The sequence below is a fragment of the Rosa chinensis genome, chromosome 3 (genome assembly GCF_002994745.2).
Source record: "Rosa chinensis cultivar Old Blush chromosome 3, RchiOBHm-V2, whole genome shotgun sequence".
NCBI classification, from domain to species: Eukaryota; Viridiplantae; Streptophyta; class Magnoliopsida; order Rosales; family Rosaceae; genus Rosa; species Rosa chinensis.
In genome coordinates, this window is record NC_037090.1 from 16,037,706 (window position 1) to 16,051,683 (window position 13,978).

General features: G+C 38.1%; 1 protein-coding gene across 1 annotated transcript; it reads right to left on the reverse strand.

Moving 5' to 3' along the window:
* Nucleotides 1-6,170: 6,170 nt before the first annotated feature.
* On the reverse strand, nucleotides 6,171-9,022 carry LOC112193049 (UDP-glycosyltransferase 86A1). The gene is made up of 2 exons (XM_024333063.2): nucleotides 8,356-9,022; nucleotides 6,171-7,434 (listed from the first exon to the last, which is right to left on the reverse strand). The coding sequence occupies exons 1-2, from the start codon at nucleotides 8,885-8,887 to the stop codon at nucleotides 6,491-6,493; spliced, it is 1,476 nt and encodes a 491-aa protein (XP_024188831.1). The 5' UTR covers nucleotides 8,888-9,022; the 3' UTR covers nucleotides 6,171-6,490.
* Nucleotides 9,023-13,978: the final 4,956 nt, after the last annotated feature.

Consider the following 13,978-nt stretch of genomic DNA (forward strand, 5'->3'; position numbering starts at 1 on the left):
GGCTCCATGCCTACCTCCGTGTATGGTGGCGCTACGTCTACGTCCCCTAGTAGCGACGTTCTTCCTTGCAGACATGTTTGCAGCATATTTGTGTGATCTCGTCACTTTAACAGGGATCGAGATGAGACATAGTGGGGACAGGCCATGACAATTCATGTCATTCCTGCTGAACATCCGTGTTCTTATCTCCCCCTAACGACGGGAAGACTGTCTCATCAAAGTGACAACCTGCAAATTTAGCGGTAATGAGATCGCCTGGCAAGTGCATTAAGTGGCTGACGATTGTTGGAGTCTTAAATCCAACGTAGTTGCCCATTCGTCTATAAGAACCTGTCGTAGAGCGTTGTGGCGACACAATTGGCACATAAGTGGCACACTCAAATATGCGTAAGCACGATACTTGTACCCAGTCACTAGCTGTAATGCAGAGGTAGATTGAGTGGCGGTAGGTCGTAGACGAATGAGCATAGCTGCATGCGATATTGCATCACCCCAAGCGGATGTAAGGAGATTGCGGCGCATTATCAATGTCCGGACTACTATTGTAGTCATTTCCGCGAGACCATTTGGGTGTGTTCATTGGAATATGATGTCCAACATCAGTCCCAATGCAATAACTATCGAAAGTTTTCGATGTAAACTCTTTAGCAATGTCAAATCCAATTGACTAAATAGGATGATCCGAGGAGTAAACCCGTTGTTGTATGATATGTGATAGGAGTGTAGCATAAGCAGCATTTATAAGTGCACAATAGCACAACGCGTAACCAGCGTGTTTGCGTGTCAACCAACATCATGAGATATTTAAACGTCCGCAAGTTGGTTGAACTAGTCCACAGAATCCCCACGGATTCTATGTAAGAACATAATGAGTATTTTTATATCTTTTGCATAGGACGGTCTCAGTCCTAATTTATCTAATGAACGGGCTTTGTAAAACGAGCAAAAGCTTTTAAAAGCAAACCAATGAGGATTTTGGTTAGGCCTGAGTGTCTGAAACACTATTTGAAGCAAGTTGGTGATTGCAGCATCACCTGGGGCGCCATCACTATGATGGACGCTATCCATGGTGTCATGGATAGGGACCTTGCCAGCCCTAGGCTGGTGGTGGATAGAGGCGGTGCCCTAGTTGCAGTGTCGGTCACATTTAGTCTAGAAATCAACTTTTGATTTATGCTTCATTTCGCTCGAGAGATAGAATGTCCATGTAAAGTCTTTAGTAGACGGATCATCATATCGTGACCAGGATGACCTATCATGTCGTGACAAAGCCAATATGTGTCTAAATCCAAGAGACCTTGTCTCATAACTTTATTGGATTTAATAGCTCAAATAGTGACATAGAGTCCACTACAAAGACACATAAACTTCTCTAAGATGCGCCTTTGTTAGCAATCATTAGAGGTACTGCAAATGAACACATTTATGTTCTCTACATGCGTTTTCGCATGGAATCCGTTGGCTATTGATAGGTGCAATTTACCCTAAGAGCGTAGAGAGTTTCTGTGACAGTAATCAAGGTGCCATTTGGCAAGGGGAACTTGGGCTATTCCCTGTCCTTGAATTAATACTGATGGCCCAGCCATCGTAGTCACAAAGAAGTATGCCCATAATCAAAATGGAGTCATAATGAAAAGAACTCGAAATTTTTATTCATAAGCCAACAGAGTTACATCATTATCTCTTTGACCAAAGAAAATCTAATCCAAAATGCTAGCTAATGCAAAACAATGGTAGTCGTCTAACTTCTTTCGGTAATTCCAAAATAAATGTGACCAGGTGAGTAAAGAGATGTCGGTGGAGCAAGGCTCGCTTAAGTACCACTAATCTCAGAACCTTCCTAGACATCACACTTACTTTGGGTGAGCCTACTTTGAAGAAAGACTAAACCATTGGCATTTACTACAAAGTATATGGCAATTGTCTATTACATCTCTTGGAAAAATAAAGACTTCAATAGAATTGGCGATCTATTGATCCCAGCCAGATTTGTAGTCTTCAACCCTTCACTCTAGATCATCTTCTTGATCTTCTTGTTCCATATAATGAGCTTCTCTTGCTTCACAATATGCTTTGTAGGCGGTGACAAGTTCTTCACGAGCTCTATAAATGTGTGCCCAATGATCAGACACTCCACATCGAGAACATACATCTCGATTGATTGAGGCGCTTTGAAAGCTTTATTTAGATGGCTCTTAGTGTTGATAGCGCCACCAACATGGCCAGAGGAGTTGCCTCCCTCTCTCTTTCCAAGTTGACCTATTCGGTTCCGTGTTCGCCTATTTTGCCGGTTACCTTCCCAAGTAGAGAGATTATATGGACCAGAACGTTCAAATGTATCCCTAAGATTAGAGTTTCACTCTTGGCGCCCTCTCTTTGGAGCGCGACTATAATTGGATTCCGGAATATGCTCTATTACCACGGATCTCGAATTATAGTTATTCACAAGGGTGTTGTCATGCTTTTCAGCGACATCCAATGAGCTCATGAAACCTTGTGATCCGTCTTGCAGTAACATCGATTCAATAGTTCTTAGCAACCATCAATGCAGAGACGGGGAAGGTAGAGAGAGTATTCTCAATAAACATCGCATTTGTGATCTCTTTACCACATAATTCCATTAAAGATTTAATGTGAAGTGTTTTCGAGTTGTAGTCAAGAGCTGACTTGAAATAACAGAAGCGGAGGCTATGCCATCTCACTTCTAGGTAAGGAAGCAGGGTGTCACGGACGTTGCCAAATCTTTCTTCGAGTGAGACCCACAGCCTTCTAGGGTCTTCTTCATTCATACACTCGTACTGGAGCGAATCATCCATATGACGAGTCATTAGGATGATGGTTTTCGCCTTATTTGCCTCTAAAGCTGCTCTATTTGCTTCCAACGCTTGAGCTTGCTCAACAGTTAGCATGTCTTGGCTAGGCTCGAGAATCGTATCTAGGATTCCATCGGCCTTGAGATGCTGGCGGACATCACGAACTTACCTGTGATATCCAGAGCCAGTTGTTCCCAATGGAGCAAAATCCAATTTGTTCAGGTTTACTCATCCTGAAAGAGAACAAGAAATTATGGTTAGTTTCGGAGCGAAAATGGCTACCACGAAAACATATAAAATTCCTGAGCGTAATCGCTTCCAAGAAATTAAATTCCAAGAGGTATTGGATTAGATCGAAACAATGACGTAAGTGGTCGATAATAAATTCTTTACAAACTCTAAGTTTGGAGATCTCAACAACCTCTAAGCTTGGAGTGAGCACGAACCCCCACAGTTTGGCTTAATTTGGTCTCCCCTATGATGAAGAAAGGGGGGTAGAAGAAGGGAGGTTGCAAGTCCCCAAGAAAAAGAAGCGAAAAAGAATAAAAAAAGCTTCACAAGTGGGAACTTTTAGTAAACCATACCTTTTAGGATTACAGAGCGTATTCGATCCTCGTTGGAGGATGGGAGACGAGCTTCAGTCCTAGGCGAATCAAACTTGTTGAAATTCGAGCAAATTCGCTTCTGAATAGCTCCCACTCCGATTGGTGTACAGGTCTCAAAACTACTCCAATAGGGCTGAAATTTGGAGGTCAGATAGAAGAGATAGAGGCGAACAACTTTGATGAAGAAATGATTTTTATCTGAAGTTCCGAACTAGAATTTTCAGGGCTTGTAAACTGACTGATATGCATAGGAACGAGAGGAGAAACTAGGAGGAGAAGGATGCAATGGGCATGCAACGGTGCTGCAGGGGCAGCGGACATGCGGCAGTGCTGCAGGGGCAGCAGACATGCGGCAAGGCTATAGGAGAGTAGCGGCGGTGAGTCTCAATGGTGGTGAGGCAGCTAGCGTGCTTGCGGTAGCAACGGAGATTTTCAGGTTTTTGGTTTTTGTGGTTAGGGCTCGTGCTGATAACGTGTTTTAGGGAAACAATATTTGAGATAATTGAATCGTGCTTTCATTGATAATAGGGGTCTCTTTATACAGAGGATTACAAGCATAGAGACAGTGTTGTACATGGAAACATAATCGTACATTGATTGGATATCTCCTAAGATTCTCCGATAATATCTCTAATTTAACCCTATTACCACTAGGTCAAGTAACCTAGGGTTTGAGCCAGACACACAAATAGGAATTTACTTGAACAATAATTTAAATGTATTTATTTATTACATAAAATAACTCAAAAAAGAATATTTTAATTGACATTAATTATAGAGAGTCTCATCTCGCTCTCTATATTTATGAGTGAGATAGCTAAAAGTTATAATTGAGAGTCACTAAGAGCATATTCAACAGACTCTCTATTTTGGCTCCTTGGTTATTTTAGAGAGCATGTTTAGCTTTTTATATATTTTAGCAGCTGCACCAGACTCCCAAATGGCTCTCCATTATAACTTTTAACTATCTCGCTCATAAATATAGAGAGCGAGATGAGACTCTCTATAATTTAAAACATTCATTTTGGTTTATTTTATGTAATTTATAAATATATTTAAACTATTTAATGTTCATTTAAAAAATAATATAAACTCAAAATTATGATTTTTCAAAAATTATATTTCTACTCATTGAGGCGCTGACTAGGGTTTCACGAAAATTCTGATTTTTCGTTTAAACAATTCCTAAATTATTATTCACCTCTAGCATGAAAATAATATGTGTCCTTTTATCCAATCATATTTCTACTCATTGAGAAAAAAGAAAAAAAAAAGTTATAATCCCATCAAGGTCTTCAATTATGGTATATGACACTACCTTGATCTTGGACACGTGGTTGATTGATTATGGTGCTGCCTTGATCTTGGATTTGTTTGTGTGATTGACAATGGATGTTAGTTTATGAAAATTGAAGATAGTTTGAACATTTTGGGTGTGTTTTTGATAAAACGCTAGGATAAGAAATTAAATATGTGATGTATTGAGTAAAATGTGTGTATTAAGTAATTAAGAATGTGTATTTAAAACTAGTCATGTATATATCCTCGTATCATTTATGAAATTATTTGAAATCCATCTCCATTTCAAAAACAAGAAAAGAAAAGAGATGGATAAAGTTTTATCCCAAGTATTCCTTTAACCCTCATTTAAGAAAGTAATGACCCTCATTTCAGAAAAATGGAAAGTGCTGATCATAACCTAAAGCTCGGGTTTGGAAAGAGATACGATTTGGGCTGGGCTGTCATGCAAATCGGCCAACTATTTTAAGCACCCAACCCACTAGCGGATCTTTTACTTCAAAAAGAGCAAAAGAATAGCCACTAGTTCTTCCCACAAGATCAACCAACTAGTAGAACTAAACGAACTTCTAATATAATCTGAAGGTATGTCACATATGTAATGCTTTAGGTCATTCATTTCGCTGATTAAGAAAAGAAAAAAAAAAGGAAAGAAGGATTATAAACTATTGCAAATTAATATAAATGAAGGTTAACTAATCCCTTGGAGGTAAGAATATATTAAAGATCTGCTGTGTTTTTTTTTGAGAATTAATTGGAATTCCTTGCATGTACCGTAAATATATTGTTGCAACTATTTTTGAAGAATAGCAAACTCTCTATTTTGGCTTATTAACTATTTTAGAGAGCATACTTAGCTTAGATAAACAGCTGCACCAGACTCCTAAAGTGACTCTCTACTATAACTTTGAGCTATCTCGCTCCTAAATATAGAGAGCGAAATGAAACTCTTTATAATTTAAAACATTCATTTTGAGTTACTTTATGTAATTTATAAATACATTTAAACTATTTAATATTTCTTTAAAAAATCATGTAAATTCAAAATTAGCTAAAATAGAGAGCACTGATATAGACGTATTTCTAAAGTAGCTAGCCAAAATGATTTTTTAGTTACTTTAACTAAAATTTGACTAAAAAATGGCTAGCATTACTAAAGATGCTCTAATCGTGGTTTTGATTCTCATAAATTTCCGAGTTTGGTAACCACTAATATGCATGGCTCTTGAAATTAGGGTAGCCATAAATTTTCTATTGAACTTATTTCGACATAAAAAAAAAATAATAATAGAAGTCTAATTCGTACATCCATGTGTTTTTCTTTCTTCCAAAATTTAATTGAGACAAAATCATTTGACAATCCCCCTTCAAAAATCATTTGACAATAACCAAATTAAAAACACCTTATGAAAAAAATTTCCATTGCAACAAACACATTCATTGTCTATCAACATAATCAATGGTGTAGATTCGATCACATATAACACACAAACAAAAACAGAATGTTCCATAATGGTACCATAGAGTCACATAGCTCTGATTAGTACATCCTAATAAAATATCTTCAATCTATAGCACTAGAATTCTAAAACTACACGAAAATGTGATAGAACGCAACCATATAGTGACACAGAAGTGCAATATCTTCCCACATTTCAAGAAAGTGGACAAACATGAACGTAAGCGCCGTGCCAGCCCACCTGGTGTTTGAAAAAATAAAACAAACAAAACTGACAACATTGGCTTATTGGAATATGTAACATTCTAGGAACCCTAGCGATTGCCATTTAATGCTTTGATGCCAAGCCCATGTTTATCTTGGATTTTAGCCTTAACGTCATCTATGAATCGATTGAAGTTTCTGTTTGATGAACCATCTTCATCCAATGCACTCTCCAACGTGTTCTTGACCTCTTTCGCATTCCTCCTCAACTCCTCACTTGACTTTCCACTCATTAAACGGTTCACCTTCTCTTTCACCTCCTCCTTTGTGATCGGTTTGCGATCGCAGAGGTTAATCCCGACCTTCCAATCGTCGACCACTAGTTTCCGATTGGTGAATTGGTCGGTCAACAATGGATAGCACAACAATGGCAGACCACACCATATACTTTCCAATATTGAATTCCATCCGCAATGTGTTAAGAACCCTCCGATTGCGGGGTGTGAGATGACTTCAATTTGACTACACCATGGCACGATCAACCCTCTATTCTTGATCTCGTCTTCAAATCCAATGGGTAGGATTTGGGTCTCGTTGGAGCTGACAATATCGGGCCGAAGAGCCCAAATAAAGCCGACTCTGCTTAACGAAAGCCCATTAGCGATTTCCTCTATGTCTTTTTTACTCGCATGCGCATAGCTACCAAATGAGACATAGAGGATTGAATCATGCAGTTTAGTGTTGAGCCATTCGATACAATTAGATTCGGACCAGAGACTCGTGGCCACGGTGCTTTTCGTGAACCCATTGGGAAAAATAGGGCCAATTGCATATGTAGGTTGCTTTTCTTGCAAGGCAGATATGGTATCTGATTCAAGCTCTTGAACCGTGTTACAAAGAATGAAATCTGCCCTTTTAACTTCCTCAAATGCCTTGAATATGATCCTGTGTTCTACGGATGTGACCTCAGTAGCTTGAAGGTACGACATCAAGTCTTTTGGTTCAATTGCTTTCACACCTGGAATGTAGTCGATTGTATCTTTGCGATGATTATCTACATAGAAAAGTTGTTAATCTCGATAAATATTATTGTCTTGTCTTGTATGAGTCCTATCTCATATATATCTTTTGTTGTCACACTATTAGCATTAAATATAGAGCTAATTTCATTTTACCTTCCTAACATTTACATGTTAAATCAGTTGTGGCCCTGCACTTTTAATTTCATCACATGTATCCCTATGCTTTCCAATTTAATCAATCATGTCTAATAATTCATTTTTTTGTCAAGTATTTTGTAAATTGAAAATGTGGCTCTAATGGGCTCCCTTGTATGATGACGATTCAATAATGTGGCATGCAAAATTATATCGTATGTGACTATAATTTCAAAATACATCACACAATATTTGGCAAAAAAGCTAAGGGTTAGACAAGATTGATTGAAATTGGTACGTACGCGTGATGAAATTAAAAGTGCAGGGGCACAAATGATTTAGAGTGTAAAGATCAGGGAGGTAAAATGAAATTTGCCCTTAAATATATATCTAAACAAAACTTGAATTGATTAATGGTCTAGATTAACAATAAAACAAGAGAAAATATAAAACTTTTGAAATGAGATCACCTGCTCATCTTTTTATTTATTTCCTTTGTGTAGATCCCGTGCTTATATTATGTTGTTTGAAAATTCGTTTGAATTAATTGTGGTTCCAAATTTTTTGTCGTGTATCTCAAAATGGGTGGTGGACATAAGCACATATCAATACTAAAATATCTCATATAGTACAAATACATGCAATGTCAAGACCAAAAAGTTACTTGGGTGCAAGTTAAAAATACGTTAGTTTAGACATTATATGATCAGCAATGCAACCGGACTCAAAACTATGAACTATAGATCTTGAAAGGGAAAACAAGAAGCAAGGAATAGAGATGGTTGAGACAGTTAATAGAGAGAAGGCCGGGTACTTACCACGAGAAGCAAAGTGACAATTTTCTCTGAGGAGGTATATATGGTAGTAGAGGGTTAAGACCAGAACAGGTTCGGTCCAAAATGACACATTCACAAGGTTATACTTTGTTGCCATCATTGTTGGCCACACAAAGAAAGTGTCAGCTATCAAGCAAGTGACCGGTGGGTCGGATCGGACTAGTTTTGCTACAAGTTCATCCACATGAGCTGGGAAAACATGCAGAACACCTTCCCAAAACTGGTCGTGGTTGAGGGATCGGTCGAATCCAATAGGAAAACCGTCGCTGATTGTTGCATAACGTATGTCAAGGCTTGATTTACACACCCCGTTGAAGATGTTAACGTCGTCTTCTATGGCGTTATCGGGACTTTGGGACTTGATTATTTGGTGGTGGACTGCCCGAGTGTTGACAAAGGTGACTGTGAAGCCGCTTGATGCGAGCTTGATTGCGAGATGGACCGCTGGGATTACATGGCCTTGGAGAGGGTAAGGAAATAGAACAGCGTGAGGCTTTGAGTGATTGTTCTCCATCTCAAAAGCTCCTTGAGTTTTTGGACGAGAGGAGGATGATAATGATTACAAGCTAAGTGAGATATTTTGAACTCAAAGTTGAAGAGTATAAGCTCCAAATAAGACTGGAGATGTTATATATCAGTATAGCAAGGTTTGCCAGTATATATTCCCATCTTGTCTTTTACATTAATAGCACATTAGGAATGGTGGTTGCCACTTGCCAACCACTGGTTGGTCACCTCCTATGGTTAGCTAATAGAAAGAACTTCCTAATCATTTCCGCTAAAATTTGGTTTGGCCGCCCGTGCTGCTTAAAGTGTGTGGCTTAAATTGTGACTGTCTAAAAAAGACATGAGAGACGATATTTTCAAAATTGGTAGGCTTTAGTCGGGCAGTGACTTAAGACTTAGCATTTCGAGACTTAGACAGATTTTTTTTTTTCAATTTTAATTTTAATTTTAATTTTTTTTATAATAAACACAAATTGATGAAATAGTTCACAAATAATTTGATTGCTTAATTTCATTATTATTATTATTTTGGTCTGAAGCTTAATTTCATTCAAAACACTAAAACACGATCATGCAAGTTCCTAGGCGCACATGTTCTGCCATGTTAATCTGCAATCCACCAGGGCACTAGAGGCTTCAGGATGTGCTTTCGTGGTTCCAGTCAAACAAGTACGCTGGTGCTCAAATCACAGTATTACTGTGTAATTTAATCGTAGATCAATATTCTAACCTATCATACTATCAGGATTTTATAATATCTAATCATCCAAGTAGTGAAAGATTATTAGGATAAGTTTGCTGATCAATCAGTAAAGTGAAGTTGCTTACTCTTATGTCCGTCTATCATCCATATTTCGATGCCAGGGTGTCTTACTGTCTTGATAATGTAGTATCGTTGGATGCGTGATTGTACTAGTCTGATCGAGAGTGAGAAACTACAATCCAACACGTACATGCCACTGCAATGATTTGAAACCGACTTCTTGAAATGATTACGATGAAATGATTGATCAAATGATTACGTCAAAAAAATTAATATATATATATATATCTATACTATTATTAAGAGAACAGGTGTTGTTAGCCAAAACTGATTTTTTTTAACTTTATAACCCTCTAATATTAAAATATCATGGATTACATTTTAACATTAGGGATAAAAATGTAAAAAGCAAAATAAAACAATAAAAAAATAAAATAAAAGAAAATAACTATTTTAAACTCTCTACTGTCAGAATTATAACCCCCACTACTCTCACACCCATCGGGTGTGTGGACATTTTCTAGTATATATATATATATATATATATATATGTATGTAGTTCAATCTTAAGAAAGTGATTTTAATTTCAATTTAATATTAGGGAAATATTACATTGATTTTCTAACGTAATGTTATGGAAATTGTTTAACTCGTGAACCTACATGTCATATTTAATGACAATAGATAAAAAATTAGTTTACTTGGGCACATACATAGGTGAGCAACTTTCCCATAAAGGCCATATCTACACTGCTACACATCTATTTACAGTTTCCCCCCGGCGTTTGTGTACGTAGGGAAATATGCAGGTGAAACTTCTCCTTCATTTTGAGTGGTATACATGCAGTGGTCCAGACCATGTGTAGGGATGAACTCGTGATGATGATTGCAAGTCCTTGTGTTTCCTTTTTACTTCCTGACAAATAGTCCTTGTGTTTCGTTGATGTATATATTAGCCTCACAATGGTTCTACACAAGCTGTTGAAACTAAAGGCCAGCTCCTTGAAAAACATATATACATTACATACAATTTTCGTGAAACCCTAGTCCGCGCCTCTGCGTCCTACTCCCTTCTTCAGGGCTTTCGCTCGTCCGACTGCTCCTCCATGCTGGGCGGGCCTCTGGCCTTGCTGGCGTGTGTTGTGCGTGGTCGGACGGGACTAGTTTTATGGATGTTTCTGGATGAACGGCGAGGCTGCCAGCGTGAAGGAGAACTGAACCGGTTGGTAACCAGATCGATTCTGATTTGGCTACGGACTGGTGACGGGATCGGAAGCGTTTGGCTACTACAAACGGCTGACGAAAACTGGTGACAGGGTGCAATATGTTGCAGCCTATAAATTTGGAAGAGGATATGGCTCAAAGGCAGATGGGATGGATGCGAGGCTAGCTATGGCGGTGGGTGGACGGATTGTACATGATCCGTTTTGGTGGAGATCTCGCAGTCTGGTTCGATTGGGACGTTGGCTTTGGTGTGTTGGTGAGGTGGTCAACCAGTGTGCTACGGCGACGGCGACAGCGACTTCGGTGGATGTCAGTGGCGGCAGCGATTTCGATGGCTGTCAGTGGCGGCGGCGATGGAGTTTTGGGTCCTGGTGCGGGTATCTGCTCGTCACCAACACTTAAGGGCCGGTCCTGGTGGTTGGGGCTAGGCATTTGGGCTATGTTCTCGGGCAGGTCTGTTGGTCATGTGGGTTGGACATTTGGTGTTAGTTTCTTGTCTAGTTTTTCTAGTGGTCTTAGTGGCTTCGGCCTTTACTAATTTTCTCTAGTTTTTTAGCCTATCAAATGGATTTTAGATCTTTATCGGCTTAATTTTGAGTTTCTCTAGTTGTACACCAATTGAGGTCTCTTGGGGAGTTAGGTTGTGAGGGTTTGGATTTTTTTGTGTTAGGCTCAATAAGTGAGCGTATGTGTTAACAGTGAGGGTCATCTGTCATTTGCTTGGTAACTTGTGCCATTTATGAGTTTGGTATGAGACAGCATCTGATGTACGTGTTTTCTGTCTATGGATAAATTAATGAAATTATCTCTTTCTTAAAAAAAAAAAAATGGGCCAGCTCCTTGAGTTTCTGTCGAGTTCTTAATTTTCATCTTCGATCACTTTCTTAATGGGTTCCATATATATTTGTGACTACTCCCTAATAGGCTAATACAATAACATTTATTCAAAAGGAGAATAAGGGATGGGGGTGGCTTGTCGACTTATGGTTCGTTTATAGCATATTACCAAGGAACGATAGATGTCATTTTAGTACCAGTTGCCCTCGTTTCTCGAATAGAAACAGATCAGAACCATGGTGGCCAGTCCCCAAAAACCTCATGCAATCATGGTACCTCAATCTGTCTTTCGAAGGCCACGTCAACCCTTTCACCCATTTGGCCATGGAGCTTGCATCGCAAGGCTTCATCACTTTTGTCAACACTCAATACATTCATCACCAGATGACCAAATCGCAACCCAAAAACACCGAACTTGATCATCCAGACCGGCATGACATATTCGCCGCAGCACATGAGTCCGGTCTGGCTAGACACACACTACAGAACAGTGAGTGATGCTTCCTTCAGTCGGTTTCAGAACCTTGGACCAGCTTCTTGTGGGTGCTTTCCGTGTCTCCCAGCCTATTTTGATGACCTTGTTGGAGACTTAGGCTTAGTTTGGGATTGCTGTGCTGTGAGGGGAAGCACTTCCGAACTTGCTGTGAGAGGAAGCACTTCCGAATTTGCTGTGAGTAGAAGCAGCTGAGGTGTTTGGTAAACTGTTTTTAAAAGTGCTGTGAGGTCCAAAAGCAATTTATAGGTGTTTGGTAAGTTGCAAGGCAAAAGTGGTTTAGCTGGGTATAATTACCAAAATGGTCATACATGCTAAGATATGCTACTAAAATACTTAATTTTGTTTTCTGATTATGTAACCATACCAAATTAAAAAAAATTCTCATGTATTATTCTTGTACCCTTGGTTGGACCGAATAAAAAATTTACTTTAAACCCTTCAATATGCATATTATGTTTTACTATTACACAAAATCTCATCTAGAATATTTGGATTAATTTTCCGACCATAGTTCAATAGAACCATTACACAAAAAATATTAAAGTCACTTGAAATTTGCAACTAAATGCTAAATAGATGCATTCATTAGACTTTGTGCAATTGCATTTCTTAACACCTCCATTTCTTATCTTCCTGGACCATCTCCATCATGTTCATTATCCTCCATCTCTTCACTAGTCTCTTCACTTGAGTAATTTCCACTTTCATCAAAATCAATATCTAGTTGAGCATATCTTCTTATGTAATTATGAAGAGCCATAATAGCAATAGCTATCTTCACTTGTTTTTCATAAGGAAAATGTGGCATATCACGTAAAATACTTCATTTCTTTTTCCATACTCCATTTCAAGGATACGCCATCATCAAGTTGGCTAACATTAATCATCAAGTTCAATATTTCAAGTTTTAGATAATCAATCAAAAAATACCTGATTGATCAAATTGTGCATGAACTAGAAGTATAATAGCAAAACTACAGAACAATGCACAAAAGAGATGTTTGACTATAAGCTTCGTCTCTCAAATTCTCTTATTCTACAACAAAGTACAAATATACATATCCACGAACTTATCCTCTCAGTGACGACATCTGATTAAATTGAAGTGGTATATTAAAGCTTAGTATGGCACCTTGATGTCGCTCTAAGCAACACGCAATTTAACCCTGAAATATCGTTAGTAGTATAAGCAAATATGGATCGTTCTATTCCGGGGATTGAGGGTACACCTGTCATTGTCAAACAAATAAACAATTAAAATTAAAACAAAGTATAATATTTACAAAGATATTCACAAGTATAAACATTATTTACGAAAAAGGGGGGATTTTGTTTTTGGTTTTTTTTCGAAAATAAAACTAAGTTAACAAAATAATTAAAATGCAAAAAAACATAAAAATACAAATGGAGTGAGAGAACAAAGATCAAAAACCGAAACATATGATTAAAATTGATTCAAACCCTAATATTGTTCATCTAAGTCATGAGAGAGGAGTTGATCATGTGAAACGTTAAAAGCAAACAATTTCCCATATTTTACTTTTCAATGCTAATTAATCTAAGTGAAAGCACCTAGATTAATCCTATTAAACATGCAATCAAACCCTAGAAAGCTAGTCAATCATGTCATGTTTAACGCATTACACATAGAGAAAGGCTATCAACTCAAGTGTACAACTTAGTATGGAAAAGTCCACCTAATTGCAATCCTCTTTAATTAAATTCGGTCTTTACACAAAACCTTTACTACTTTGATTCAAGTTTACACAAAACGAAAA

Excerpts from the sequence above, each read along its gene's own strand:
- LOC112193049 (XM_024333063.2), bottom strand. The coding sequence starts at position 8,887 with ATGGAGAACAATCACTCAAAGCCTCACGCTGTTCTATTTCCTTACCCT. Across the intron at positions 7,435-8,355 it reads TTGTCACTTTGCTTCTCGTG|ATAATCATCGCAAAGATACA; the intron begins GTAAGTACCCGG and ends TTTTCTATGTAG.